General features: G+C 37.2%; 1 protein-coding gene across 1 annotated transcript; it reads left to right on the top strand.

Annotated features, from left to right (window-relative positions):
• Positions 1-4,020: 4,020 nt before the first annotated feature.
• Positions 4,021-27,502, top strand: LOC104520140 (fibrillin-2; the record flags this gene model as incomplete). The annotated part of the gene is made up of 13 exons (XM_010171656.1): positions 4,021-4,140; positions 9,253-9,390; positions 10,605-10,655; positions 11,140-11,265; positions 14,055-14,282; positions 16,750-16,875; positions 19,235-19,363; positions 21,537-21,662; positions 22,368-22,493; positions 23,398-23,520; positions 23,632-23,757; positions 26,157-26,282; positions 27,380-27,502. Coding segments are annotated over 13 exons (1,668 nt in total), but the record flags the coding sequence as incomplete, so codon positions are not given.
• Positions 27,503-27,766: the final 264 nt, after the last annotated feature.

Below are 27,766 nucleotides of genomic sequence, written 5' to 3' on the forward strand. Positions count from 1 at the left end.
CCAGATAGGCATACCCTAATCCTCAGTGAAAGCTGCTCTTCCTCTTTCTACTGTCCAGAGAAAAATGGGATGACTATTCCTTCACCTTCATCAAGGCAAAGTGAAATACGGAGGAATCTGGTTCTGTGATATATCTTCCCTCATCCCTGGTCTTGGTGGCCAACTTCTGCCTTTCTCATCCCTGAAGATGGGAAGTGACTGTTTGTGGGATCAGTGAGAGGCTGGCACTGGCACTTGAGAAGTGTAGAAACTGAGACTGGGAGAAAAAGGAGTAGGAAGGGTGAAAGAAGAACATCCCCTGTGGATGGCAGCAACTTGGCAGATCGAGTCAGCCACTTTGCCAAGGAGCATGTTTGATGCAAACCTGAGTGAGGAGTTAGACTAGATCATCTGACTTTGGCTGAAATGGACAGGCAGAAAGTGGTCAGCTCTGAGAGTGGTATGTCACCTCTGTGTTCTTCTCCATTTTTGCTCACCCATATGTTCAGTTTGAGTCATTTTCTCTCCTTTCACTGTCTTTGGGCAGAACATGAAGGATAAGGCCCATGAAATCAAGATGCTGCTTCACTCTTCATAAGATGTTGAACTTTAGATGCTTTGGCCCCTCCATCTCCTCTTATCTTTGGTTGTAGTTTTGGGGACACTGAGTTCCAGGTGTGGCCCTCAACTATTTTTTGGAATGTTTGGATTTCTCGTTAAGAAAATTGATTGTAAACCTAACTTCCTGAGTATCAGTGAGAATTAACGATAGGCATGATCACCTGATATTACATCTATAAATGTGAAATATTTTAAGTTTCATGCATTTTTTTATATTCTGAATATGATTGAAGTGATGTTTTGGATAGTGGAGAGTATCTGCCTATTACAGTGTTTTATCTTGCATATTGGCTGTGTATGTGGAGACCTGTGTGGTGTTGGGCTGCCAGCTGCTAAAATCATGTGACTCTTCACATGAAAATCACCTGTTTTCAGCTATAAATATCTCCAGCAAACTTCAAGGACTTGACCAGTAATTTTCTTCACTGGATGTCTGAATTTGACTAGATTTTAATTTTGCCTTTAAAAAATCCAGACAAAACTTTTTGTTCATTTCCAAGAAAATGTTCATTTGTGTATTTAGAAACAGGCAAATGTTGTGACCTTTTCTTTAAGAAGCTGTTGTTCCTCTATGCTGTTGCAGCTTGAAATTTCTTGAGTAGTTTTTGTATTGGGATGGTGCCTCTTTACTCTGAAAACGTGGCCAAAAATAGCCAAGTTGTGTCATTTTTCATTGGAGACTATTTTTAGTGTCTAAAAGCCCCAAAGATTCTGTGGCACAGATTATACCTGGTCCTTCGTAGGAACTTCTCTGAATTTGCATCTTAACTAAAATCAGGGAAGAGTACTTGCAACTGACTGGACAAAGAATCATATCTGCATAAAAGCGAAGACAAAAATGCAGAGACTGATCCTTCTGATCCACAACAGAGACAAAAATACTCTGAATCCCTAGGAATTGTCGTTCAGGGACTTCTGACACCAGAGGTAGGATCTTTACCTTATACAGAACTTGATTAGTTTATCTTCCTTGGACTTGTCCAGACTGACATTGATTAATGCAAGCTTTCAGCATCCTAGGGCAACGATTTCCAATTTCTCTGCCTGTTTGTAAAGAGTAATTTCTTAACTTTTTTCACTCCCAGCCAGCTTCATTGGATGTCCCTTTGTTCTTGGACTTTAAGAGTCAATGAACATTTGATGCCTTTGAGAGGGAGCAACTATATATAGTTTAGATTGAGTTAATTTGTCCTGTGTTTTAAATTTTTCTTACTTTTTTAAAACTAGCCAAACTGCTGAACACAAGATGGCAGATGGAAAGGACGAAAAAGTGTTTGTTCAAGAGCATTTCTATATGGAGAATTATTCAACATACAGTGCATATTTAAGATGACTTCTTTGTTTCAGTGTGATCTCTTCTAACTGTGGGAACCAGATACTTGGTTTCTCTGCAAATGCAGCAGAGACTGCTCTCCATTCCCAGGTATTGCTGACTGGGGCTAGAGCAGGAGGCAAGGGAGGTAGGGAGCGTACCTTCGATAATAAAACCTTAGGTAATAAAGTGTGAAATGTGTTTACAGGGAGGAGATGGGATGCAGAGCAGATAAATGTTGACAAGCCCCCCAGATCGCCAGCTTGGATGCAGAGGGAGCTTTCTCTGTCGGAACTAACTGGCTTTCTAGATCTACTTGATTACATCTGTACTGCACTTCCCAGCATATCAAGTCAGTACATGAGAAGCGCCAGACCTGGCCTGGCCCTGCCTAGTCATACACCCTGCTCTACTCTCCACAGTAAGCTGGCTCAGGACCCAACCTGAGACAGCATGGCCAACTGTGTCTAAGCAGGTTGCTTGTAGAGAGACATGGATATTCTACTTAATGCCCTATGGAACTACCATACATATCAGGATGGGGCTTAATAGCTCGGGCACTGCCAATGCAGTTAGGCCACTACAGCCAGCTGTTGAAGCTGTGTGGGTGTGTTCATGTAATACATTGTCTTGAACCAACAAAGGCCTCCTAGATTTTAGATCTCTGCATCTGTGTATGATTAATGTGTAAGCTGGGTTTGGGTAATCCACAAGTAATTAATGTGTAATCCACAAGTTTGGGTAGACTTCACAAATGTAAATCTGTTGCTATTCAAAAACTTACTGATGTTCAAGGACAAGTCCTATTTGCTCTTTGTAGACAATTCCATTAAGTAAAGGGACTGTGAAAACTGGCTTTTAAATTAAGTGCTTGCTTTTAGCATGAAGAGAGAGATTGCAGTTTCCCAAGTTTACTGATTTCTGGGCATTTTCCTTCTCATTTTTTTCTTTCTTTTCTTTTAATAATATATACATAATTTGGTGAGTATTTTAAACACATATTCCTTCCCGTGACCCCAGAAGATCATGAAAGAATACATATCTAGTGAAATGAAGACTTGGTGCATGATAACATATCAAATAGCAAATGGTACCCTTTTCATGACTTCTAATAAAGAAAGAAGACATTTTTGTTTGTCTTCAAAATGGTCTCTTGATGCTATTGGTGTTTCCCCTGCTTAACTGGATTCTGCATTAATTTACAATTAATTTAAATAAGGCTATTTTAGTTTATGGATATTACTTTATTCCTCAAGCACTACCAGCAAACATAAGCAAGCCCTAAGCAGTTTTATTTCTCTCCCACCAAAGGAACTGTCTGGTTGGATTAGAATGTATGGTGTATGGTTTGATTCAGGACACAAATGAAAGAATAGAATGGTTCGATTCAGGAAGAAATGGTGGATATGCATCTCCAGTTGGTCTTTTAAATAATTTGCTAGTATTGTTTTACTCTTAAAAGTTATTTCATTTTAAAAAAAAGTATCCAGCAAATAATGCTGTCTTCAGGAGTCCTATTCTTACATGTGAACAGGCTTAAAAAACTCACAGGGGTAATAAATAGAAGAAGTTTAGGGCTAGAGGGAAGTACCATTTACAGTATTCCAGTTTCAATTCCTATTTCTTGAATGCTTTCCAGAACTAGAGAATTGCAGCCAGCATTGTAATATTTTGCTTCTAACAGGGTTTTCTTAATTCTTCTGAAGCCTCGTGGAGCCATAAATGACAGAAACAATGAGGCCTTTTTTTTTCTGTGCTGCATGTTGTGGCTGGGAATGCATTGCATTTTATGAAAGAAGAGTTCTGTTTTCTCACAGGACAGTTATAAATGGTGCTTGAAAACCTTATAGTCCAAGTTGTTGGAAATTCCTGTCTTTGTAGAACAGAGCCATTTAATTAACACTTTCAAAATAGTTATTCCTATACACACACATATACATGGTACCTGCCTGTCCCTATATCTTTTGAATGTCATGCTGAGAGGAGGAGGTGGGGCAAACATGCAAGGCAGTCTTGGCAAATCATGGTGCACAGCAGCATTTATACTGTATAATATTTTCCAGAAGCACGTAATAGTTCTAACAGTGTCTTTTGTTTCTGGATTATAGATATAAATGAATGTGAAAGCAGCCCATGTGTCAATGGTGCCTGCAGGAACAATCTTGGATCTTTCAATTGTGAATGTTCACCTGGCAGCAAGTTGGACTCTACAGGACTGATATGTATTGGTGGGTATTTCTTCCTGTTGTTTTCCCTTTTTCTTACTAACTTGAAAATCATTGATCAAATTGATTAATTAAGCAAGAAAATAATGTATTTGGGTAATTTCCCCTTGACAGCAGACAATATGTCTGGTTCTGTAGGTAAGACAAAACAAACACATACTCGTGTGATTGCTTCCATGGGAACAGGAGCAACTGAGAGAAACATAATTCATGAGGATGTCCAAACTACGGTGAAAGTGGTGAAATGCAGTTATCGATTGGTGGGAGAGAGTGGGGCGTGTCGTATTATTAATAGGAATTATTTTGTCCTTTGGGACAGTGAGACTACGAGTAAAACTACATGCAATTAGTCTGGTAGTTGCGAAACTGTAAAGCAGAAATGCCCACTCAGTTCTTTGGCCAAGACAAGAAAGCAAGTAAAACTGGAGGAACATCTACCAGTGATAGGAAAGTACATAGCTTCTAGGGTTCAGGACATTCTTCATAAAGTGCAAAGACTGACTTTCCTAGCTATAAAGGAAATGTTAATGTTTTTTGCATTATAGCACAATTTCATACTTTACAGTTTTTATAGGAAGCTGATACAGGTAAGTAAGACAGATCTGAGTTTGTCAGTATCCCTGCCCCTGGAGCACACACATGAGTTTTAGACACACACACACACACACACACACACCTTAACCTTACAACACACACACACACAAATTATATAAATAAATATAAAATATTATATATATAAATATATCTTTTTACTAACAAATAATGTTAGCATCCTTTGAGGATTTGTTTGCAATGAAAAAAAGCAGAGTACTGCAGATTTTACTGGCGCTAGCAGCAACAATTGTCTGCAAGATGTCATTTGTGTTATCTTTGGAGGCCACTCATTAATGGTTTTTTTTTCTTGTCTTTCCAAGAAAACTCAAAGGACTGGAGATATTTGTACTTCTCAGGTGATCACAAGCTGACATGATTTCATCTTATTTGTGTGATATAACTGAAGTTATTGTAGCATATATAGCGGGATAAATTGGATTGGAGTGTCGTTAATAACTGGATGATGCTATTTTTAAATGTTCCTTTAATTTTAAGATGGATTTGTCTGATGTTCTTGGTTCAACTTTCTTGCCAAGATTTTCTTAAGATAGAAAGCTGAATGCAAAGACTCAAGTTTCCATTTAATGATGGAGTCTGTCTGTGCTTTAATATGTTTTTTAAGTGTCTGTTACTTTTGTGCCTAAACCTTCTATTAGATTTCCTTATAGCATCACTGGCAGGGAAATCTTAGTATTGTTTTTGTTCTTTTTTACGTTTTTTACATTGCTAATTTCTTGATACGACCACAGTAACCTGTGCTTTTTTTTACTGCTTATTTTTTATCTTATTGTGTGCTCACATCAAAAGTTCACTGAGGGCCTCATTATAACGATGTTCTGGATTGAGTTTGCTAATGGTTTCCAGTGGAATGTTTACAGTGTGAGGTCCCATTTGGCCTGAATATTAGTGATAAGTAACGTAAAATTTAAACAAAAAAAACCCTAAACGATCAGATAAAAGGTGAAGAATACAAGCCACCTATATACTGTGAGCGTAATCATTAATTTTTCACATTGACCAAAATCGTCTCAGGAAGAGTTTTCTGTACTACAGGTGAAAATATGTTAGGACAGAAGGGTCAGAAGTACAGCTAATGTGAGACGTACAGATTTACACTGTTAGAGCCCAGCTGCATGTTTTTCTACCTTGGCAAAATTTACATTGGAATTGGTAGCAAGGAGAAAAGGACAGATTGGATTGTTGAAAAATGGGTAAGAGTTTGGAAGTTACATATAGTTTTCTGTGTAAAAAACTTGTAAATGCTCTTGTCAAACATATGCCATTTTAAATCTCTACAGTACAGCAAGTTGTTTTTTCCTCTCACCACTGCAGTGAAAGACTTGTATATTTAATGTATTTGCCCTATTTTTCTTAGTGGATTGCTCCTGTAAAGCATTCCTGTAGCATCAGATATGAAAAGCATATGCCAAAACATAAATGTGTGGCTAAAATAGTGCTGTGGTTTGGGAATGTCTTGTATTCTTCATAAGAATGATCAAAGTAAGGTGTTGTCACATTCTGACCCCTCTCTGGTTTTTCTTTAATTTCAAATTTGCTCTCATGTCAGAACCAGAATCAGTCCTACATTAAAAAAGTTCTTCTTTCTTTGTTGCATGATGGTGATTAAAGTTATTGAACTTAAAAATGGCACAAAATTTTTAAGTAAAAGCACATTCAACACATTGCAATATTAGAATAAGAAAGGATTAACATAACATCACTATTATTTTTATTTGTACAATTTGTTGCTCCAGTGTGTTTGTTGGTCTTATTTTCACTGTCTTGAGGACTCAGGTCATGTATGGCATATTAGACTGATCTTATATGGAGAAGCTATATGGCTGATGCATGTTCTTTACTCATTTTGTGGACAGAAAACTGATCTGTCCGTTCCTCTGGTTTCTCTGCTCAGTCTGCTCATTGTCAAGGCTGAAGAACCAGGTGGCTTGAGCTATTTGCATCCATATTACCTGTAGAAATTGAGCATACATGTGAGCCATTTGTCTCTTTCTGTGAGCTTCCCTGGGTAGAGAAAAAAAGTCTTGCTCAAATTACAGTCAGTATTCAAGTCACAACATTTGCGCTCAAATTTAAAAGTCAGACCTCCTGCAAACAAGGATTGTTAGTTCAGCAGTTACAATAAAAACATTCAGCAAAGATGTTGACATATTTCGCATTTATTTTGCTTGTACACTGACGGTGTTTGCAATATTGAGGCTGCACTCTTAGAGGAAAAAGTGGAATTGTTTTTGAAATACATCTGCTGCTGGTACAAGTGTTGCATTGCTATTTTGGGAATTGCTTATACAGTAGGGATAGTGCCATTTGTGCTTTTTGAAATTTGCACAATAAGTGGGTTGCCATCTGCCTGTAGTATGCATATATTCTTCTTCAAGTCAGAATCAGAGAGATGCAAGCAACAGAAAGAATGCTTTGATGCTGGATAATAATTTTTTTACCAAAGCAAAAGGCACAGTGAATGCCCATTGCAGATTTCGTCTGGACAAAAGAAATTTGTAAAATAAGGGAAATTAACTCATAGCCTGAAAATAATAAAACAAGCAGACTTTGGCAGGATTATGTGATGCAGCTGGTGTAAGGAAAATCACCTGCTAATTGGTATAGTTTAAATAATTTCTGAGATATTAGTTTGCTTTTTTCCATCCTGTAAAGTTGGCTACTAAAAAAAAATAATACTGAGCTCAAGAAGCTTCTAGTTAATAAAGTAATGGAAGCATTTACATTTTGATAAAATAAAGCAGAGACATCAACATATGGGCAGCAAGCTGGATGTGGCATAAAAGCAGCTAAGGAACCTATATTCCCTCTCCCCGTGTTGGTCCCTGAGTTCGGAACATATGATGACCAGGGACATGACCATCCCATGACTGGCTAAGAGCCAACCCAGCTAATGACTGTCCAGGTTTTGTCTTTGGTCTTGTTCTGTTAACCCAAGTCTTGACTGTTAGCTAAAGGCTGATCAAGGTATCAAAAAGATACCTTTTCCACTATTCTATACACCTCATGGGTTTGTGCATTTGTTTAAGTGTGGTGTTCTGCCCCACATGTTTGAGGCCAACATTAACCTAAGTAATACAACTGTTTTACACTTAACTGTTAATGAAATACATTGCTTAGTTTCTAGGGCTGATTTCAGTCAAATTCCTGGGACAATTCTTTTCCTGTTACTTTAGCTGAAGAAGGGTTATGCTTTCTGTGGTCTACATAATTTTATAACATGATATTTTTGTAGAAAAGTTGAAGTTGTTTGAAAAAAATAATCTGGAATGATTCTATCTTAAGCATGTTGCTCCTAAACATGAGACACTAGTAATACCGATCAACAGCACCTAATAGATTGACTGGCTTTTTGTACATATAACATACATAAATCTTAAAGCCAAATTCTGTTCCTCTTTCATGAGTCATCATTCATCTGAGCCACTTACTTAGCTTTGAACTCTGAGTATGGACGTGTTTTTAGACTGTAGCAGGCTGACCTCCCAGTCTGGGGTAGAGATTGTAGACTGCTTTTGCTTTCTGATCACAACAGTTGTTGTCTTCATCAAATTTTATACTGTTAGAGTGTAATGTTGTAAAGGTACTGAGCAAAGATGCTGTAGGACAACTTTTAAAGTACGTAACTGATTTAGGGTCTAACTGACATTGTAAAAAAATGGCTTAGGCACTGAAAGCTTTGATTTTAAGACTTGAAGATTTGGTTACCTAAAGGAGAATTTCAGAGGATTTCAGGCAGCAGAGAACACTTGTGGCTGAAAATCTCCCTTCTGCTCAGTGTCTCTCAAGCCTGGGCAGCAGTCAGGAGGCGCTGTCTGACATGGCCGGGCACTTACTGGGATGGGTTTGCTCTGTACTGGTCTGGGTTTCCAGCCTGGCTATCCAGTTGGTGATTCAGGAGCTGAGTCTGATCTGCAGAATCAAACCTGTTCACTTATCAAGTCTACTGGGGCTGAGCCCTCAACAACGAAGAGTGAATATAACCTAACAGACGTGTTCAAACCATAGCTAATGCACGAGCAGAACCAGACCCCTAAAAGAATATAGCATACCCCTATGCCCTGCATTTTTATCCTTTTTTCCTTCCTGACAACCTGGAAGGGTCACCAACTGAGAGAGGGGCAAGAGCACCTGGATTTCATAACCCAGTGGTTCAGGCAGTCAGGTGGAAGATGGAGTACCAGGTTGTGATCTCTGTTTTTGTTGTAACTTCTGTATTTTAGACTGATCAGTCACTATATAAAATAAATAAATAAATCCACTGTACTATCTGGAGAACCTCTGCTAGATGTGGGACCTGGACTATAAAAAATGCCTCAAGCAGTGTGTTCTGTTCCTCACTTTCAGTGATAGTGTTATTCTTTTTCACTTCTAAACTGTGTGGAAGATTTTTTTTTAAAAAGAGCCTGTGCTCTCTTTGTACTCTTTCTACTGGTAGTATGGACAGTGCATGCCAGCTCTTTTTGCTGTGACAATTCCATATTGTTTTCTGTTCCGCTGCAGATAGCCTGAAGGGGACTTGCTGGCTTAACATCCAAGACAGTCGCTGTGAAGTCAACATCAATGGTGCTACACTGAAATCTGAATGCTGTGCTACCTTAGGAGCAGCTTGGGGCAGCCCATGCGAACGATGTGAATTAGGTAGACTTTCATATTCTGCATCTTTTGATAGAAAATGGAAGTACCACTAGGTAGATTCTCATAATTTTCTGTATAGAAAACAGACAACACAAATAGACAACATAAAAACCTATGAAATTAAGTTGTTTTATTTAGAATCACTTGTCATCTCCACCATCAGAAATCATTCTAATAATTTTGAAGTTACCAGGAAATAACGTGTGAATAAATATTTTAATAATTACATATATTTCATCTCCACAGGGACTGTGCATTGGGGTAGGGAAGTAAGGACTGCAATAATAAAATTAAATTTTTGGTAAAAGTCTAGAGGGCTTTTTATGTTGTGAGCTGTTAACAGTTTTTCCAGCTGTTTTGAAACACATACCTTATGTACAATTCTTGATTGCAGAATAGTAGTACTATTAAAAAAACAGGAATGCTAACTGTGTGCTCTAGTTGGTGGAAAAAATACTGTGCCACATAAGGTTTGAATAATGCCAGTTGCAGCTGAACCAGTGTCAGGATGTTTTATCCTTTCATTTTTAATTGGAACAATAACTGTGGGCACATGTATCCCATCTAACAAACATAGTGTGAACAACATCCAACAGAGCTCTTAACTGCGCAGTGCAGCATCAAGCAAAGATACTGCTTTGGACTCCAGGAAGCAACACGATAAAGTTAGACTGGTAAAACAAATCAAAAACTAATCAATCTAGAGAGCTAATTAGTTCACACTGTGTACATTTGTCCATTTAATTTCCTATTTTCTAACTAGTTAAATTTCAGCAAGCTTTCAGATCACTACATCATGCTACATTTTACATGCGTATCCAAAAGTAATGTCATTGCTCAGATGCTTTATTAAGCTGCAGTGGAAAAAAGTGATAGCTAGCATCACTAAAGCTTTAAATCTTCAGGTAACTTTACAGGAAATTTACCTTGTGGCTACATCTGAGTGCAGAGATTGATATGATTAGATGCTGAGCGTTCTGGTCTCCATTAAGGAAAGCATATGAGAAAGCAATTGTCTAAGATTTAATTTCCTCCACTATTCACTTGTTTTAACTAATGTGTATGAGTCAGTACTTTTCTTGATCAAGGCTGGAACACTCATCATCTTACACAGTCAAATTATTAGAAAATTCTCAAGATACATTTATTTTTAAATTATTTACTCCTATATTTCTGTCATTCTAAAGCAGTCATATGTCTTTCTGACTTGATTCCAGACACAGCTTGCTCAAGAGGATTTGCCAGAGTAAGGGGTATTACCTGCGAAGGTGAAGTTTTTTGCTTCTTACTTAAGATGTGGCTTTTTTCCCTTTGGAAATGAGATAAAAGGGGATTTATTATGTTGTTGTTTTTGTCAGGCATGTTCATACTGACCTTAGATGAATGCGTTCACAAACAGTTACTAACCGTTGTGAAGTGTTAGGTTACTCTGTTTGTAGAGAGTATTAGAGAATATCGAAATGATACAAGGAGAATGGAACTACTCCTTCGAATTACATTTAATCTCTTTAGTTTTTCCTTTCTCACAGCCATATCCATCATCTTTTCTTACTTAGAGAAGAGAATGTGTCATCTTAGTGCCCTATGACTTGAAGATTTTGCAAGAGTCCCTTGAGACTGGGCCAGATGCTTGTTCAGACCCTAATACAGAATGGATGAAAGGCTCTCACTTTCTTTCATGTAGCTTAAATTCTCAATAAAGCTGTAGCTGTCTCCTTTGAGTTAGCCTATAACTCTTTGTTTCCCCAACAGATGTAAATGAGTGTGATGTTTTCCCGGGGGTTTGTCCCAACGGCCAGTGTGTTAACAGCAGAGGTTCGTTTCGCTGCGAGTGCCCTGAAGGACTGACACTGGATGGAACAGGGCGAGTGTGTTTAGGTAAGAGCACACTCAACTCTGCCAGCTCTGTGTCCAACAGTTGCCCAAAATTATTCTCTCTCAAAGGGGTGTGAAAGGATGTTTGATGTGTTTCTGAATTCCTCCAAAAGCAGTTTTTAAGTGTATGTTTTACTTTATACTTGCTTAGATATCAAATGCCTGTGCCAGTTCAGGGAAGAGCTGTTAATCCCTTGGGGGAATATGAATGTTTATGTTAAGACTTGTTTTGCTCACAATGGAATCAATACGTTTTGCTAGAGTGCTGCCCTTACTTGGACTCCTGTTCAGGAACAGAAATATCTGGCTGGCTGGGAGCTAGATGATAGGCAGCCAGCTGGTCAGCTAGCAGCTTGTAATGTATTATGAACGGTGCTGTTCTCTATTGCTATTTAGTAATTTTGTGAAACTCAGATGCTACCTTGTAGCATGAATATGCTGGTGCAAATTGGTCTATCTGCAAGTCATCAAAATTAATATAGATGAGAATAAGACTTCGTCTTTGTTGTACAGATTAGTCTCTTTTACTGACAAAACGTGACATCTGTGAAGACATACATTTCTCTAGGAAAAACTTCAAGTATAAAAAATAGTGAACCACTGTGTAAGTTCAAGGAAACAGAAGTGTCCTGTAGCAAGTGTTCTTAATCTGCATCTTTAGAAATCAATGGTCAGAGGTTAAAGAAGATAAAGTCAGGGTACTGCATGTTTAGAACAGATTCTGGAATCCCCATTAATTTTTCTTACCAGTTCTGAGGACTGTAAAAATATGATTACTGACAGCATTGATGTCTTTTAAGAAAACAGTGCAGCAGAACACAAATAAAATTCCAGCCCTTGCTTCATATCAAGGATTTTCCTACTCTGCCCTTAATTTTTTTATTTCAACAGTGTTCTCTTTCCTGAAGCAGATTCAGATTTAAGCAAACACTTTTGCATTGATTGCACTATGCCTTACTAATAGCTGATACAAATAGTTACCAGGTTGTGGGATTTTTTAATGTGAATGTAGTTCTACAGATATTTTTTAAAGTAAGCAGAATTTTGAAATTAAGTAGATGTGTACAATCAGCGTTAATGTCTCAGAGAAAAGAAACAATTCAATACCAAGCCTGCCTGGATGCACGTATCCGTTGTTTGTGCATATCACATGCAGTTTTGCATGTTAGCCTTTACTTGATATTCCACCCCCTCCAGCCCCTCCAGACTTAGTAATTCTGTTGCCAGTCACTGGCATCTGTGGCCATGAACCCTATATTATTTCTCAGTGAGGAATTTGTTGAGGACAGGTGTGAATTTAATTGTGGTTGATAGATACATAATGAAAAGTTGGAATAAAGGACCATTTTCAAGCAAGACACAGGATTCCTTTACCCTCAAAGCCATGTTCCCTTTTCCTGGGGAATGACCTTTCAAATTACCTTTTATATTACAAGATGTGTGCTTTCTCCTATGCTACACAAACACTGTGCACTGTCTTGTATTTCTGAAATATGTTTATTTCCTGCAGAATACATTAGAGTGATTTTAGTGCAAGCAAATATTTATTAGCGGTATGTTTGCTGAAACAAGTATCATCTTGATGTGGAATAGTTCACAGGAAGCCATGTGTATTCTTTGAACAATTTCCTTTTCTTATACTTGCTTCTAAATTGTTTAAATTCAGATGCCCTTAGGGTAAACTTATATTATAAATCTGCACAACTTTTGAAAGGCTTTTGTGGAAAACTTCAGCAGCTCATCTTTGTTATTTTTAGATTTTGTATCTTCTCCTAAGCTTTTTTCACTAAGCTCTTAAGAGTTCTGTTAGGTTTGCTAAAGCCGAACTTCCGCTCCAGTATATCCTATGAAACATTAATGCTTATATTTATCCTGAAAATACAGCGTCACCTCCAGTGCATTTCAGTCATGTCAGGAGGCTCTAGAGTATGTCCAGAAGTTATTTTATCAGACACAGTGTGTCCTTCTGATCTGCCATACAAACTAAAATAACTCTGTTTTCCTGGAGAGCATTAAGCTGCCAATAAATTTCTGTATCTTATCACAGATGTTCTCTAGCACTGCTGTAACTGATACTGTCCATTTCCCGTTATTGGTATTATTTTTGGAATTTGTGCATTAGAAATTATCCTATGTTTTAGAAATTAGACCCATTTTTAATACCAATTTTGTATTTTAACAAATAATTATTTTTTTTTCTAAAAATTGTAAACTGTTTACTGAAATACAAATACATGAAAAGTGTGAAATGTACTTATATTTTCAAATGGATTATTTTGGTTTTTTACTGCATGTGAGATACAGCAAAGCTGATTTTTTCTGCTTACAGACGAGTATGTGGTACTTTTCCTGACAGTTGGATATGCAAGTACAGATTTTGTTGGCACACTTGCTTGATCTATCTATTGGTTGACCTGCTTTTCTGCAAATGGGACCCTTGCATATAACCATAATTCATTTTCCTGGAAACCTTTATTCCTGCTAACTGGTGTTAAAGTAAACCTAACAACGGTCATAATTGTTTTTAATTATTATTCCATGTATTATTAAATTAATTTAATAATATAAACATAGGTTGGAATAGTTAGGATCCAGAAACTTACCTAGAGTGCAATATTAGCAACTTCAATTGTTTGAACATTGTGCAGAAGTGTAGAGTCTCGAGCAGAAATCTGTCACCAAGAAACTGAACCTCACATGTACTCGTGCCTGAGAAATAGGTGATCTGAAAACCAGAAAACTTTAGCAAAGAGACAATGTCTCTGTTGTTGTTGTTGTTGTAAAATGAGCAGATATTCGCATGGAACAGTGTTACCTGAAATGGGATGAAGATGAGTGCATTCAACCTGTGCCTGGAAAGTTTCGTATGGATGCCTGCTGCTGTGCTGTGGGGGCTGCCTGGGGCTCTGACTGTGAGGAGTGTCCTACACCTGGCACCAAGGAGTATGAGGTCCTGTGCCCCAGAGGTCCTGGCTTTTCCAACAGGGGAGATATTCTAACTGGCAGGCCATTTTATAAAGGTAAGGCTTCATTCTTGGATCTAAAAATGGATTTTAGAATATCAGCATCTGGGTGAATATTCTAAGAAAATGCCAGGGTTTGTGTCTATGTTTGTTATGTACTTGAGATGAGAGATGTTATAAAGATACTTGCCTGAAAGAGATAACCTTACAGGTGGGAAACTCTGCTTGCATGGCATTCAAGAGTGTTAGGAACCTAGAAGGAAAAGGTGCAAAGTTTGAATTTGGGAAGGAGAAAAAGGAAATTACTATGACAGCACTAAAGGGAAGGGAGCTCTAAATAATGAGAATAACAGAAAAAAAGCACCTTTTTTAAGGTAATGCTTTGCAAAGAGTGAACTGAGGGTCAGATGAAGTTCCATAAAGTCACGGAGTTAAGTTGTAAACATTAAATATTGCTAAAATTTGACCAGGGTTCTCTAAAAGGGCGACTGAAGAAGGATGGGTTCTTTCTGTCTTTTGCAGAATTAAAAAAGAAGGGTGTCTGCTGCATTAAAATTATGGGGGCAATGATAACGAGAAGCTGCAGTGATAAAGAAGTAATGAAAAGACTTTTGTCCAATTTTTACCAGCTTCACCTCCCATAGGGCAAAACGAAAATTGACAAGGCCAGAAATTGTTAAGAAACCAGATCTGAGATATTTTAGATAACTGAGATCTGAGAAGAAAATCTGTAAATTTCTGTGAGCAGAAGCTGAAGTGATCTGGAAATGATATATTAGTTTATTTATTTTTAGAAGGATGTATTCTGAAGCATTTGGCTTGAAATATGTTGAGTTGCTTTAACACACTGTACCTCTGCTTCACCATAAATAAGTTCTGATTTTCAGGAGTTATTATTCTCAGGCAAAGCTCTGAACATTCAGTGGTGATTTACTAAACAGATAAGGAATTTAATAATAATTATGTATTTTTATTTTTATTTAAATTAATGTAATTAGAAAAAATGAATTATTAATTATTTCATAATAATAAGATATTGTCCACTCCAAGATTTTTGTAAGATTTTGCTTCTTGTTTCTGCTTTACTCCATTCACAGTAATACATAGGAGATAGAAGTTTGTTTCATCAAAGATTATTCTCGGGTAAGGTGATTCATTCAGCAAATTATATCATAGAGTGCAAGCTCATTCAAGTTTGTAAATGCTGTTGAGGGGATGCATAAGAGAGACGGTGACACATGAAAAACCTTTCTTTGTCCTATGCAAGATCCTTTGACAGCCTGTCCAGCAAAACACATTTAGAAGAAGTGAAACATTTTATTTGATATTCTACAGAAGAAAAATTAACCTTTTCTAAACTGAGGTTCAGCTATCACTCTGGTAATCTCAATTTAAAGAAAAACGAAACAAACCCAAAAAAATATATAAAAAACCAAACAAACAATCAACTAGGTCATAGTTGCATCTTTTACAAGCTGGCTTAGGAACAACATGAATATTCATTGTGTTAGAAAGCAAAATAGAGCACAATACACATATTGGCATAATGGGCAAAAGAGTCTCTAGGAATTTCATTGAATTTGGTTGATTGCTGATTAACATAAACATTTAATTACTGGAAGCAAAGAAAGCATAAACAATTCAACAGGTAGAGTAACACCTTTTCTCCACTACCCCCAGGATCAGCTTCAGCCCAGCACCTCTCCTCCAGCCTTCCTTGTGTCCACCGCCCCTAGTCCCATGGATGGAGTTGGCAACACAGGGACTTGGGGTCACTGTGACGATTTTGCTTTGTCACCCCTTGTTGCTTAGTCTTTTTCTTCACTGCTCCTTCCTTCTTAGTAATTTCCTGTGCCCTGGCATGGAATCTTCCATGGGACAGAGGCCCTCAGGAGTGTTCCTGATCCAACATGGGTTGTCCACAACCCCACTCCTTCAGGTGTGCTCCTGCCCCAGCATGGATCACCTACAGATCATGGTCCCTCAAGGGTCTCCCTAACCCAACAGGGGTTGCATGTGAGTCACAATCCCTCAGAGGTGTCTCTGCCCCAGCATGCATCCTCTGTGGGGCACTGTCCCTCAGGGCGTTCCTGCCCCTGCTTGGGTCACCTCTAGGCCACAGTCCTTCAGGCGTGTCCCTGCCCAGGCATGGGTCATCCACAGCTGCAGTGCCTCAGGGAGATCCCTGCTCTGGTATGTATCTTCCACAGGCTGTGGTCCCTCAGGGGTGTCTCTGCACTGACATGGGTCCTCCAGAGGTGGCAGTCCCTCAGGGATTCCTCCTTGGAGATGGAGTTGTGCCCTCCAAGAGTGCACCTCCAGTTGTGTCTTCAACAATGTCCTCTCCTGCTTGTCCCCTCCGTTTTGTTTTTCCATTCACCTAACCTGTGTAGGAGGAGGCCATCCCTCCGGTCCCCTGCCTTTTTTGCCCAAAACAATTGGTAGGAAGGAACAGGAAATTCCCATTATTTATATATATATATTTATTTGTGCTTAAAAATGCTCTTTTGTTTTTATTTCATAGATATCAATGAATGTAAAGTGTTCCCTGGTATGTGCATGAATGGTAAATGCAGAAATACAATTGGAAGTTTCAAATGTAGATGTAACAGTGGGTTTACTTTAGATATGGAGGAAAGAAACTGTACAGGTAAGTCTTGCATTTTCCCCGGTTTTTCCTAGAATCATAGAACAGTCCAAGTTGAAGGGGACCTCAAAAGATCATCTGCTCCAACCTTTTTTGGGAAAGGGAGCCTAGATGAGATTTTCTATATGAGATGTTTTCCATCTTGAAAACATCCAGTGATGGGGACTGTGCCACGTCCTGGGGCATTTTAAAGGAACTTGCACTTTTTGCATAGCTTGGTGATCTGGAAATTTAATGTCATTAATTTCCTTCGGTTTCTAAGAACTTAATCTGTGGACAGAGTGGGCAGCTGTCTTAAGTTTCCCTTCCAGAAAGTGATTCTTTAATAAATGTAACATTCTTCTTGTACATTAGGATTTTTTTTAATCTGTATTAAAGCTCTGTCTAATGCTCTATCAATACAACTTGAAAAATGAATAAGGATCACCAGCAAAACCAATTTCAATGTTTTAACATACAGATTAACTTAATTTATGTTCCTTACTCTCTGATCATTGTATTACCAAATGAACTTAAGAGGTTCCACTGTAAATTGATTTTCATTCAGGTTTGACAGCCAAGCACACACAAAGGCACCTCTGCAATTCTGACATCAGTGCAATGTTAATTCAAGAAGAAACATGCATTTAATTTAAAACTGGAATATTTTGTTATTTACTGCCTGGAAAAACTGAAGCAGTAGTTTTCTGGTTATGAGAATCTGTATGCCTACATTGTGGGTGGCTCTGTACTGAAAATGATGAGGTTTTGTTATACCACACAGGCATCTATGAGTGAGTGAGTAATATGAGTGTGGGTGGTAAAGCACGTTAACCGAGGTTGGTCTGGACATTAATGTTGCCCTAACTGGTGATTTCCTTGTTTTTATAGTGATTGCATTGATGAGAAATGTATTTAACAAACTTTTATTTCTAAACTAACAAGAACAGGTCAGAAAACTTCTCCCTACAAAAGCTTTTTTTGGTTCTGTTTTACACAGAAAGTTTGTTCTCATGAAAATGTTCCACTGAGCAGCTGTAAAGAACCAGTTTTTATTAAACTGAAGACTTTTTTTTTTTGTTTTAAATCAGTAACAAAATGGTTTATAAAGCCTGCAGGAGGCCAGATACACTGTAACATCCCAGGCCCACCACATGAGTTACCATCTGACACCTCCACACATCTGTGCGTGAGGACTGAGCTATTTTCACCCAATAGAAACCCGGCCATGGGGAGTGACACGGAGGCAAAAGAGACTCTTGCATGTGGTGAAAAAAGAACTGTTTTAAATCTTCAGCAGTTTCTTTCATTAAGCTTATACTTACCTAGTTTTCCTCAACCACTTACACAAATGAGTCTGCTGCCCAGCTCACCAGCTTACTGCAGACATGTTGATACTCTTCTGTGATTCCTTGCTCCTTGGAATTCTTGGATGACAGAAACAATCCTATGCCCTATCCTGGACTAATGTCTTAATTGTTTCAAATATTCTGTTATTTTGATTCCCTTTAAAGACTTAATGATTTCTTAATATGTAAAAATTAATTACACAGTAGTGAATAAAACTGAAGGTAGAGGTTATAGTGGAGAACATGAAACAAAGGCATTGAACTGTAGTTCACCCTAAAAACAGTGGCTAGGAAGTGGCATAAGGAAGAGAAAACTTTGAAAAGTTGTGAGAAGATAGTGAATGACAGGTTATCCAGTTCTTCTTTCCAGTCCTCTCCTTCAACACTGACCTGTTTCAGTGGATCATATCCATATTACAAATTCCTCTCTAACTTCCTGCCTCACTACCAGCACATCTTACAAAAAGCTCTTCCTTCTCTTCTGTTTTTACTTTCTACAAACCTACTGTAATTTTCCATAGTAAGTTTAATTCAAACTTGACTGATAAGATAACCAGTGAACTGTAAATCTGGCTTTCAAAGGAGCTACTTGAATTCTTAATGGAAAAGGTATATGTAAGCTTATAATACTATTACTGGATAAATGTATTCATAATAAGCAATTTAATATCAATGGCACTGTAGTCAAGGAGTCAGTTGGTACCTCTGACTCTGAACAACAACAACTCAGAATTTGTTACAGTTAGTAATTTCCTTAGAAATCCAACCTTAAATTACATTTAATGGAAGCCCACTTGTTGCATAGTTTAATCTATAGTTGAGACATCTGAAGGCATTGCATTATGAATCTTTCAAAAACTTTCAGAATCAGATATTCTTTTAAATATTAAATGAATTTAATTTTTCTCTTGATTTATACACTGTGTATTATTTCTGTAGAATTTATTTATAATGGCCAAGTGTTCACTTCTGTGAAAAGCAGGATAACCTTAAACTCTATTTGATTTTTCTACCTCTCTGCTCCTACAAAATAGACATTGATGAGTGCCGGATCTCCCCAGACTTATGTGGAAGTGGTACTTGTGTCAACACTCCTGGAAGCTTTGAGTGTGAGTGCTTTGATGGTTACGAAAGTGGATTTATGATGATGAAGAACTGTATGGGTAAGTGTTGTCAGGATGATCTGACTTCTGTCCATTTACTGTACAAAGCCTGACTGTATTCTGTACTACACTAGCTCTGCTCCACTGAGCACTTCATATATATAATTATTGTGACTTCTTGAAAAACTGAGGCAGATAAACTGTTTATAGGACATATAACTGCATACAGCTTTGCTTGTTGTTTTTGTTAATTACTTTTCCACATTTCTGTATAGACATTTTAGAATGGCAGCAACTAGTAATTCCTATAATTTAAAATTGGCTAAGGAGGTGTCCAAACATTTGGTAAAGTTAGGAATAGAAGGCCGGAGTTTCAAAAGTAGTGTGATTTGCTTTTCCTTGATTCTTCTAGGATTCAAGAAATTCTGAGAGCATTTCCTGAAAAATCACATCTCTCTTACCTGTCTAAAGTTGTAAGAATAGATATGGACACAACAAAACTTACGAGCCACCTTAAAAAAATCTTGAGTTAGTTTTGTGGAGTACTTCATGAAATACATCATGAAATATACTTACTGCAGGGGGGCTGGACTAGATGACTGTGAAACCATTCTATAGTTCTATATAATGAAAAGTCTGAGATTTTCACCTTGATGAGGCTGAATGGGTCCTCCTCCTTGCCCTTCAAAGGTTAGATTGGTATCTCCTTTCTTCCCACCCTAAAGATCCTTGCCTAATTTCTGTGACCTTTCAAGGATGATCAGGAGTGGTTTCAAAATTACATAGTCCAGCTCCCTCTCATCACTCATGGGTCTTCTCCATGTCCTTTGTCAGCAGTTCCCTTCCCCCATTTCCCCTCATCCTTTTGCTGCTGCTGTTATACACTTCACATCCCTTGCCAGGGTCAACTGTTGGATGGCTTTGGCTTTCCTAACCCTGTGCCTGAACACTCAGACAGTGCCTCTTTGTTTTTCATGCATCACCTGTACCTTCTTTTATGCTGTTTTATGCTTCCTTTTTGTGTTTGAGTTTTGTCAGGAGCTTTTGTGCTCGTAGCTGAACTAAAAGAAGTGGTCCTGTGCCTCTGTGTGCCAGGAGACCATGCAGGTCTACTATCACCTTTATTTGATTTCTTGCAAATTGTGATGCTTTTAGACTCCAGAAGTTGGCAAAAAATCATTGCCTGAATCACAGGTGAACATAACATATAAGTTAAACTGTGGAAGCTGAATAGCCTTCATGAGAGACAGAGTACAAATGCAGAGAATCAATACTGTATGGTGTAGATATGTTATCTGTAAGACAGAGGCAGGGAAGCACGACGTTAGATAAATAAGCAGAGAGTGGGGAGATAAGTAGAGAAATCACTTCTTGAGGGCCTTTTGCAGGAACTGAGGAAGGGTATAATGTTCAGTGGAAACATTTTGGAGCTTCAAGGGCTGTCCAAGCAGGAGTACAGCAAAAGAGATGTTGAACTCTATCATGAGACAGTTTTCCCACTCGTGAATAACCTGCAAAACCCAATGATATCTTGGCTAAATTCTCAGGCTAATGAAAGATAACACTAGTCTGCCTATCTGAATATAAGTCTCTAGTTTCAAGGATAGGTAGCCATATGCTTCCTGGGACTCCAAAAGTATGAAAGCATCCTGCACCTTGAACATATTTTGGTCATTTTCTCTTCATCCACATCTACAGTTTTATAAGGTTTCTGAGTCAAATATTCAGTCTGCCATTGTAAGCTGTAGCAAGCATATTTCTCAGTCACACAACAACATATGCAGGAATTATCAAATGAATAACTGTTTAGTTAAAAGTTTACGTTTACATCCCCGTTAACAGCATCCGCAGACAACAATTACAGTGCATACATAAATGGGTGTCTGGTTGCAATAAGAAGCATTTTTTGAAAATTTAATCACATTGATTCATTGTTCTATATGGCAGCCATCCAAACAATTGTTGTCTTTCCTTGTGTTCTGTGTCTCCTAGAATACTTAATTTTGAATGATGAATTTCTGGTTTTCTTGAGGGGAAAAGTTTTAGTGTTAATGATGTATGGTTTTTTGTTTGCCCTGTTATGCAGTATGAGGAAAGGAGCAGCACTGCTTCAATGAAACAGACCTTTTATTTCTGACTTCCAGATTTTGTCACTTACAGACTCCGAGAATTACTTTTCTCTTTGTTGCTCCTTAGTAATGATTTTGTATGCGTTTCCATGTTTTCTTTGCAGATATTGATGAATGTGAACGCAACCCTCTGTTGTGTAGAGGTGGCACATGTGTGAACACCGAAGGGAGTTTTCATTGTGACTGTCCTTTGGGACATGAGCTGTCATCATCACATGAGGAATGCATAGGTGAGTCTCATCTCAGAACAGTAAGTCTGCAGCTTTCTAAGAAGGGTAACCATTTGTGCTATGAAAACTTCTTGTCTCTGGCAAAGATGGGGTCTCAGGGATACCTTGCACAAATTCATGCTTCTCCTTTTATGAGTATCTTCAAATTAAAACCATATCACAGATCCTGTAAAATCTCCAGCGCCCTTAATGCTGTTGACATCATGGAGGAGTATTATTATTTATCAGCTCAAAGGACTATACCTCTCATGTTGGCAACTTTCAAGTAAAATACGTACGAGAACAAAGTGAACTCAATTCCTACAGTCACAAAAAAGTGTCATCTGTTACTGAAATGCAGCTCTCCTTTTACACATAATTCACCAAAATGTTGAAAAAAAAATGCAAGAACCATAATGCATATTATCTCTTTGGTTTTTGTGTTTGATGTTTAGTTGCTTCAGAGTTGGTTTAAACCAGTAGACTGCGCAGTTACTGTTCACAGACCAGAAACAAAGAAGATAAACCTTTGGACACTAGCTTAAACATACTGTTCAGAGCTTCATATCTTGAACCAGAATTTGCTAAGAACAAGAAAGAAATTTAAAAAGCCTGAAAGCCACCAGTTTAAAATATTACCTCTCACCCTGTTTCTCTGGCATTTGAGTAGTTAAAAGAGTCTGCATTCTGCATAACAAGTAATTGATAAGAATTATTCTTTTCCAGATGTAAATGAGTGCTCGTTAAGTGACAGTCTCTGCAGAAATGGCAAGTGTGTGAACATGGTTGGAACATACCAGTGTTCCTGTAATGCTGGGTACCAGGCCACTCCTGACAGACAAGGCTGCACAGGCAAGTGTTGTACACCTTCACCTATGTATTTGTGCTTCAACGTATATTGTTTCCTGTGTCTTTGTTTCTAAGTAATTTCATACATTACTTTTGAAACTCAGCAAGGCTGTCTTCTCATCTGCTATTAGGCATATCATGAACATCATGGATCCTTCTTTTACCTTAGAAATATAAAGAAGATATAAAAAGATTGTTGCTGTACTGAACTCTGCAGAATACTTTTGAGAAAAAAATATTCTCATGCTACTACTTCATTAAAATCAGAGGCTTGAACTAACAACCAAAAAATGCTGCTTGATTTCTTGATCAAGCAAGAACAGCCCCATGCTTTAATAATTTCTCTCTCACTTTTTCTTCTTATTGAATACATCTCTTAAATCCTTCACTATAGTGATACTGGATTATGTAGTTATCATAGAATAATAGAATGTATTGGGATGAAAAGGACCTTCAGAGGTCACCTAGTCCTACCCCCCTGCAGTGAGCAGAGACAACATCACATTGGTGAGGAGAGCAGAGGTATCGAGAGTTTTTTATTTGTTGATTTTGTTTATTTTTTTGCAAAAATATAAATTTGTGCTACATTTCAAGCTTTAAGGAAACCTAAGTTTCTCAGGACTTTTCTTTCTTTTCTTTCCTCATGTTGTGTTTTGCACTTTTTTTTACATCACTAGCAATACATATGAAGAAAAGCAACAACTAAAAGCAGCCACTTGCTCCAACAGATGAAAATGCAGTTGAAAGAGAGAAAACTGAACAAAATATAAATCTGAAACAGTAGAGTGAGAATAAAAGTTCAGGATCATACCACTGATAAACTGTTTCATCTGCTAAGTAAAATGGCAAGAGAAGATTACTTTTCCGTATAAAAGTAGACTTACCACTACTAATGTTCCTTCTTCAGATATTGATGAATGTATGATAATGAATGGAGGCTGTGATACCCACTGCACTAACTCAGAAGGCAGCTATGAATGTAGCTGCAGTGACGGCTATGCTCTAATGCCAGATGTCAGGACATGTGCAGGTGGGTTTTAATGTCTTAACAGTTCCAGCATATCTTTTAGCCATTATGAACCTGTAGCTAATCTGTACCAGAGTGACAGAATTATTTTCTGGTTTGTTTTTTTCCCCTCAGATATTGATGAATGTGAAAACAATCCAGATATCTGTGATGGTGGGCAATGTACTAATATTCCAGGGGAATATCGCTGTCTCTGTTATGATGGATTTATGGCTTCTATGGACATGAAAACTTGTATTGGTAAGTAGCTGTATGCACCAAATTTAATGGTAGTCTAAAAATTCTGCAGTTAATGTTTTAGGATTTTCTGCTGAATCCTTGAAAGTGGGTATTGAAACAATGTACATTACAAAAAAAAATAATTCTATAGATCTTTCTTGCCTATCCCCATAGGTGTCGGGAAGGGTAGAAAAAAAAATTGAGAAGTACATAAAGATGAATCAGATCACATAGTTCCAAAAATAGAAGTTATTTCATTGTAGTAATATGATTCCTCTAAAACATCTCTATTAGAGGAGATTATTTGAGTATTCCAGCATTTTCTTCTGTCTCTCATAAATGTTTTAGTTTATTCCTCTACTACAGAAAGTCATCATGAGTAATTATAAAGGAAATAAAGGTTAAAGTATCTCTTCAAATTAACCTGATGTGTTTAGTTTAACTTAGTGTTTGTATGACATTCTTACCTTTCACATGTAATATAAAGTTCCATATGTTTCACATTTTAAGGTGTGGATTTGGCTATACTAATAACATCTTTTTATATTTTGTGAGCAGTTGTCAAACAGACCTTCACTCTGCATGTGTGCATACTCACACAGTCACACTGAGAAGAAACCAGTTATATGTAATGCTGAGCAAAGCTCTCCTGATGTGGTTTTGTTGCCTTTCTTCTGTAGAGCTGAATTTAAGATTTTCTTTCTACCTTCACTTTTATGTTATTCCAGGTTCCTGTTTTCAGTTTTGCACACATACTACATGTTAACACAACCAACTTGAAAGCACAGAACTAGTCTTTTCAATTTTTTTTTCATATTAACCATGTTAGTAGCTGTAAAATCAGTATACTTTTTTTCATTTTCCACACAACTGCTCTTGAATGTTCTTCTCTAAGAAAACAGTATCTGATCTTAATGTTAGAAACATATTCTGCAATGTATGTAATTGCTTTCCTTGCTAACAGCATCATCTTTGGGGTAACTGTTTCTTACTGGAACTAAAACTACTTTCAACAAAAAGTAATTATTTTTTTTTCAGCAGAAATATTTGCAATATCTTGTATTTATTTGGCAGTATGTGAAATTAGATCACAGAATGACAGAATCACAGAATGTTAGGGATTGGAAGGGACCTTGAAAGATCATATAGTCCAACCCCCCTGCCAGAGCAGAATCACTTTGCTGTTTAACTAGTGTAAAATTGAAACTATTTGAATAAAGTAAAAAAGTTGACATAGGTGTAGCTCATATTAAGCCTAGGTTTTAACTACAAGTTTGTAACCAGATCTTTATTATAAACTATTTAGCTTTCAATTTAGGTAAATTCTGGATGTAGTTGAAAGCCTATATTGAAGATTTAGCATTCAGGATAAGAATCTAAAACACAGTTCAGATACAAACTACATTATTCTTTAGGAGATATTTTCTTCCTAATGGAAAGTTTCCATCATATATACAATGCTCGGTGAAATTAGGAGGAACAGAGAGGCATCAGTAGCAAACCTACGTCTCTCTTGAAACTTCAGTCTGCATCAAGGCAGCAGTGCTGAGCATTCACATTGTTGAGGTGTCTGGGAAGGAAATCTGGCACAAGAGCACATCGACAATTGTGATGCCCTGTTTTTCCTTGTGACTTTTTTTTTTTTTAAATATGGTTGTGGGAAAACTTTTCTGTTTGTGGCTTATCGCTTGTTCCCTCTGCAAGGGTCTTTTCCCCCTCCATCTGCAGCCTGACTTCTCCTTGAATGTTACCTTTGTTGTGGCTTGGTATGTGCTAGAGATAGCTCTAACTTTTGGAAACTTTTCTTCTCGAGGGCATATTCTTAATGTCTGTGGTCTTTACTCTCTCCCAGGCTGGCTTTCAGAAACAGCATTAGCACAACGGTTTGGTTGTTGACCTCTTCTGAGTTTATTATTTTTTATTATTTTGACAAATGCTCTTCAGAGGTATCAACACACTTGTATATATCATTATTCAATTTTAAATAATGATCAAAATATGCAAATTGAAACCTGTAGTTAATATCAGTACAGGAAAAATAATCAGTTTACTCTATAAATTCTTCTTTGGAAGAAAATTAGAGCTATATTATGATCAAGAACATGTGTTTTAAAAATGCTTTAAAGTGATTCTTGTAAGAAGTAATTAACTTCATAGTCCAATAATTAACATTCTAAACAAATCAGAAAACACTGTGGTATTTGGACTACAAATTCATCCTTACTTGTTTTTAGGGTATTAAAAGAATACAGAATGCAATGGCTGAAATATGCTATAATGAAGATTAATAGATGCCACGTGTCATAGGGGTTGATCATGCTTCTGATATTTTCACCTGATTGACAGTATTCCAAAAAGACAAAGTGTGGTGTTAAATGACAGTGATGTTCAACTAATAATGAGTTTTTGTGCACTTACAGATGTGAATGAATGTGATTTGAATTCCAACATCTGTATGTTTGGGGAGTGTGAAAACACTAAAGGTTCCTTCATTTGTCACTGTCAGCTAGGATATTCAGTCAAGAAAGGAACCACTGGATGCACAGGTAAAGCAAATTCCCAGCATATATGTCATGATGTGCATGTCTTGGTTGGCTTTCAGGTAAAATAAATGCACAAGTGTTCATGCACAAGTGAGGGATTGGTATCTGTACATAATAGTAAATGTAAGAGTAAGTAGTATACATTTGTCAACACATATCCAGAGTTTGAGAAGGTACATTCCTTTACCAGTATCAATATGATATGAGAGACCCCTTACATAATTGTAGTTTTTACTACAAAGTAGTAAAGTCAGTATACTGACAAAGGCAAAGCTTTTGTCAGTAAAGACTGGGGGAATATCTGTGGTACAAAACATAGATTGGGTAGGCACAGCTGCATTTGTATTAGAAGTATTTTATCAGTACTCATTTGTCATACATAGTTAAAATATGAACTCATCTGTCAACTAAATCTGCAGGAAATGACCCTGTAGTCTAAGAACAGGACAGAAGGAAAAAAAGTAATAGAAAAGAATGAAAAAAAGTTATGATACGAAAGGGAAAGTATATGCCATCCTTCAAACCATGCTAACAAATTTTAAAGAATCGTAGTTCGTCATTTCAAACTCTACGAGTTCCTATGATAGTTAAGCAGTACCTTGTCTTCTGCAAGCTGAACCCACTACATCCAGGAAACAGATAATCCAAAATTATTCTTTTGGGAAAGCTGACAGAATTTCTCCTATAATTTGGTATTTAACATTTGTTCTATAATTACTAAAATCTTGGACTAATAATTTTTATAACTGAAACATGCCTGTGCACCCAAAAGTCTCATCCCAATTTTACAAATGTAAACATCAGCATATTTAACATATCTGGAAAATAGACTTAATTTCAAACTAAAAAATGGTTGTAGGAAAGCAGACTAATTTTTATCATGTTTACAAACAAAGAACAAAATGAAAAGAAAATTGTCACTATTTTTTATTAATGTATAATATAAAGGAACTTTCTTGAATTATTCTGTAATCTTGAAGATTTGTTTTTTAAAGGACTGCAACCTGCACAGTGGAAATACGCAACATGTAAAAGTAACATAATTTGTAGTATTGTAGTGCTCCTGATATAAATACTAATAGTTTATTTTGTGTTTGTAGATGTGGATGAGTGTGAAATTGGAGCTCACAACTGTGACATGCATGCCTCTTGTGTCAATGTACCAGGAAGCTTTAAATGTAGTTGCAGAGAAGGATGGGTTGGAAATGGTGTTAAATGCATTGGTAAGTATACAGAAAATAAAGTTTTTTCTCCCCTCCCCTCATCTCCTCTCCATCTCCTCTTTCTTTTCTAGAAAGCATGTAACGTGAGTGTGATTATTCCATTAGAAAAAAAAAAATATTATTCTTCTATGTGCTGCACTCTGTGGACAGATGGGTATACAAAATTTTTATGTTCCAGCGATTTGGTTTTCTGAGAAAAAAACTGGTTTTGTCTCAGAAGCCCGTAACATCTTACTGAATCATAGAATCATAGAATCATAGAAT

The sequence above is a fragment of the Antrostomus carolinensis genome, unplaced genomic scaffold, assembly GCF_000700745.2.
Source record: "Antrostomus carolinensis isolate BGI_N321 unplaced genomic scaffold, ASM70074v2 scaffold11407, whole genome shotgun sequence".
Taxonomy (NCBI): Eukaryota; Metazoa; Chordata; class Aves; order Caprimulgiformes; family Caprimulgidae; genus Antrostomus; species Antrostomus carolinensis.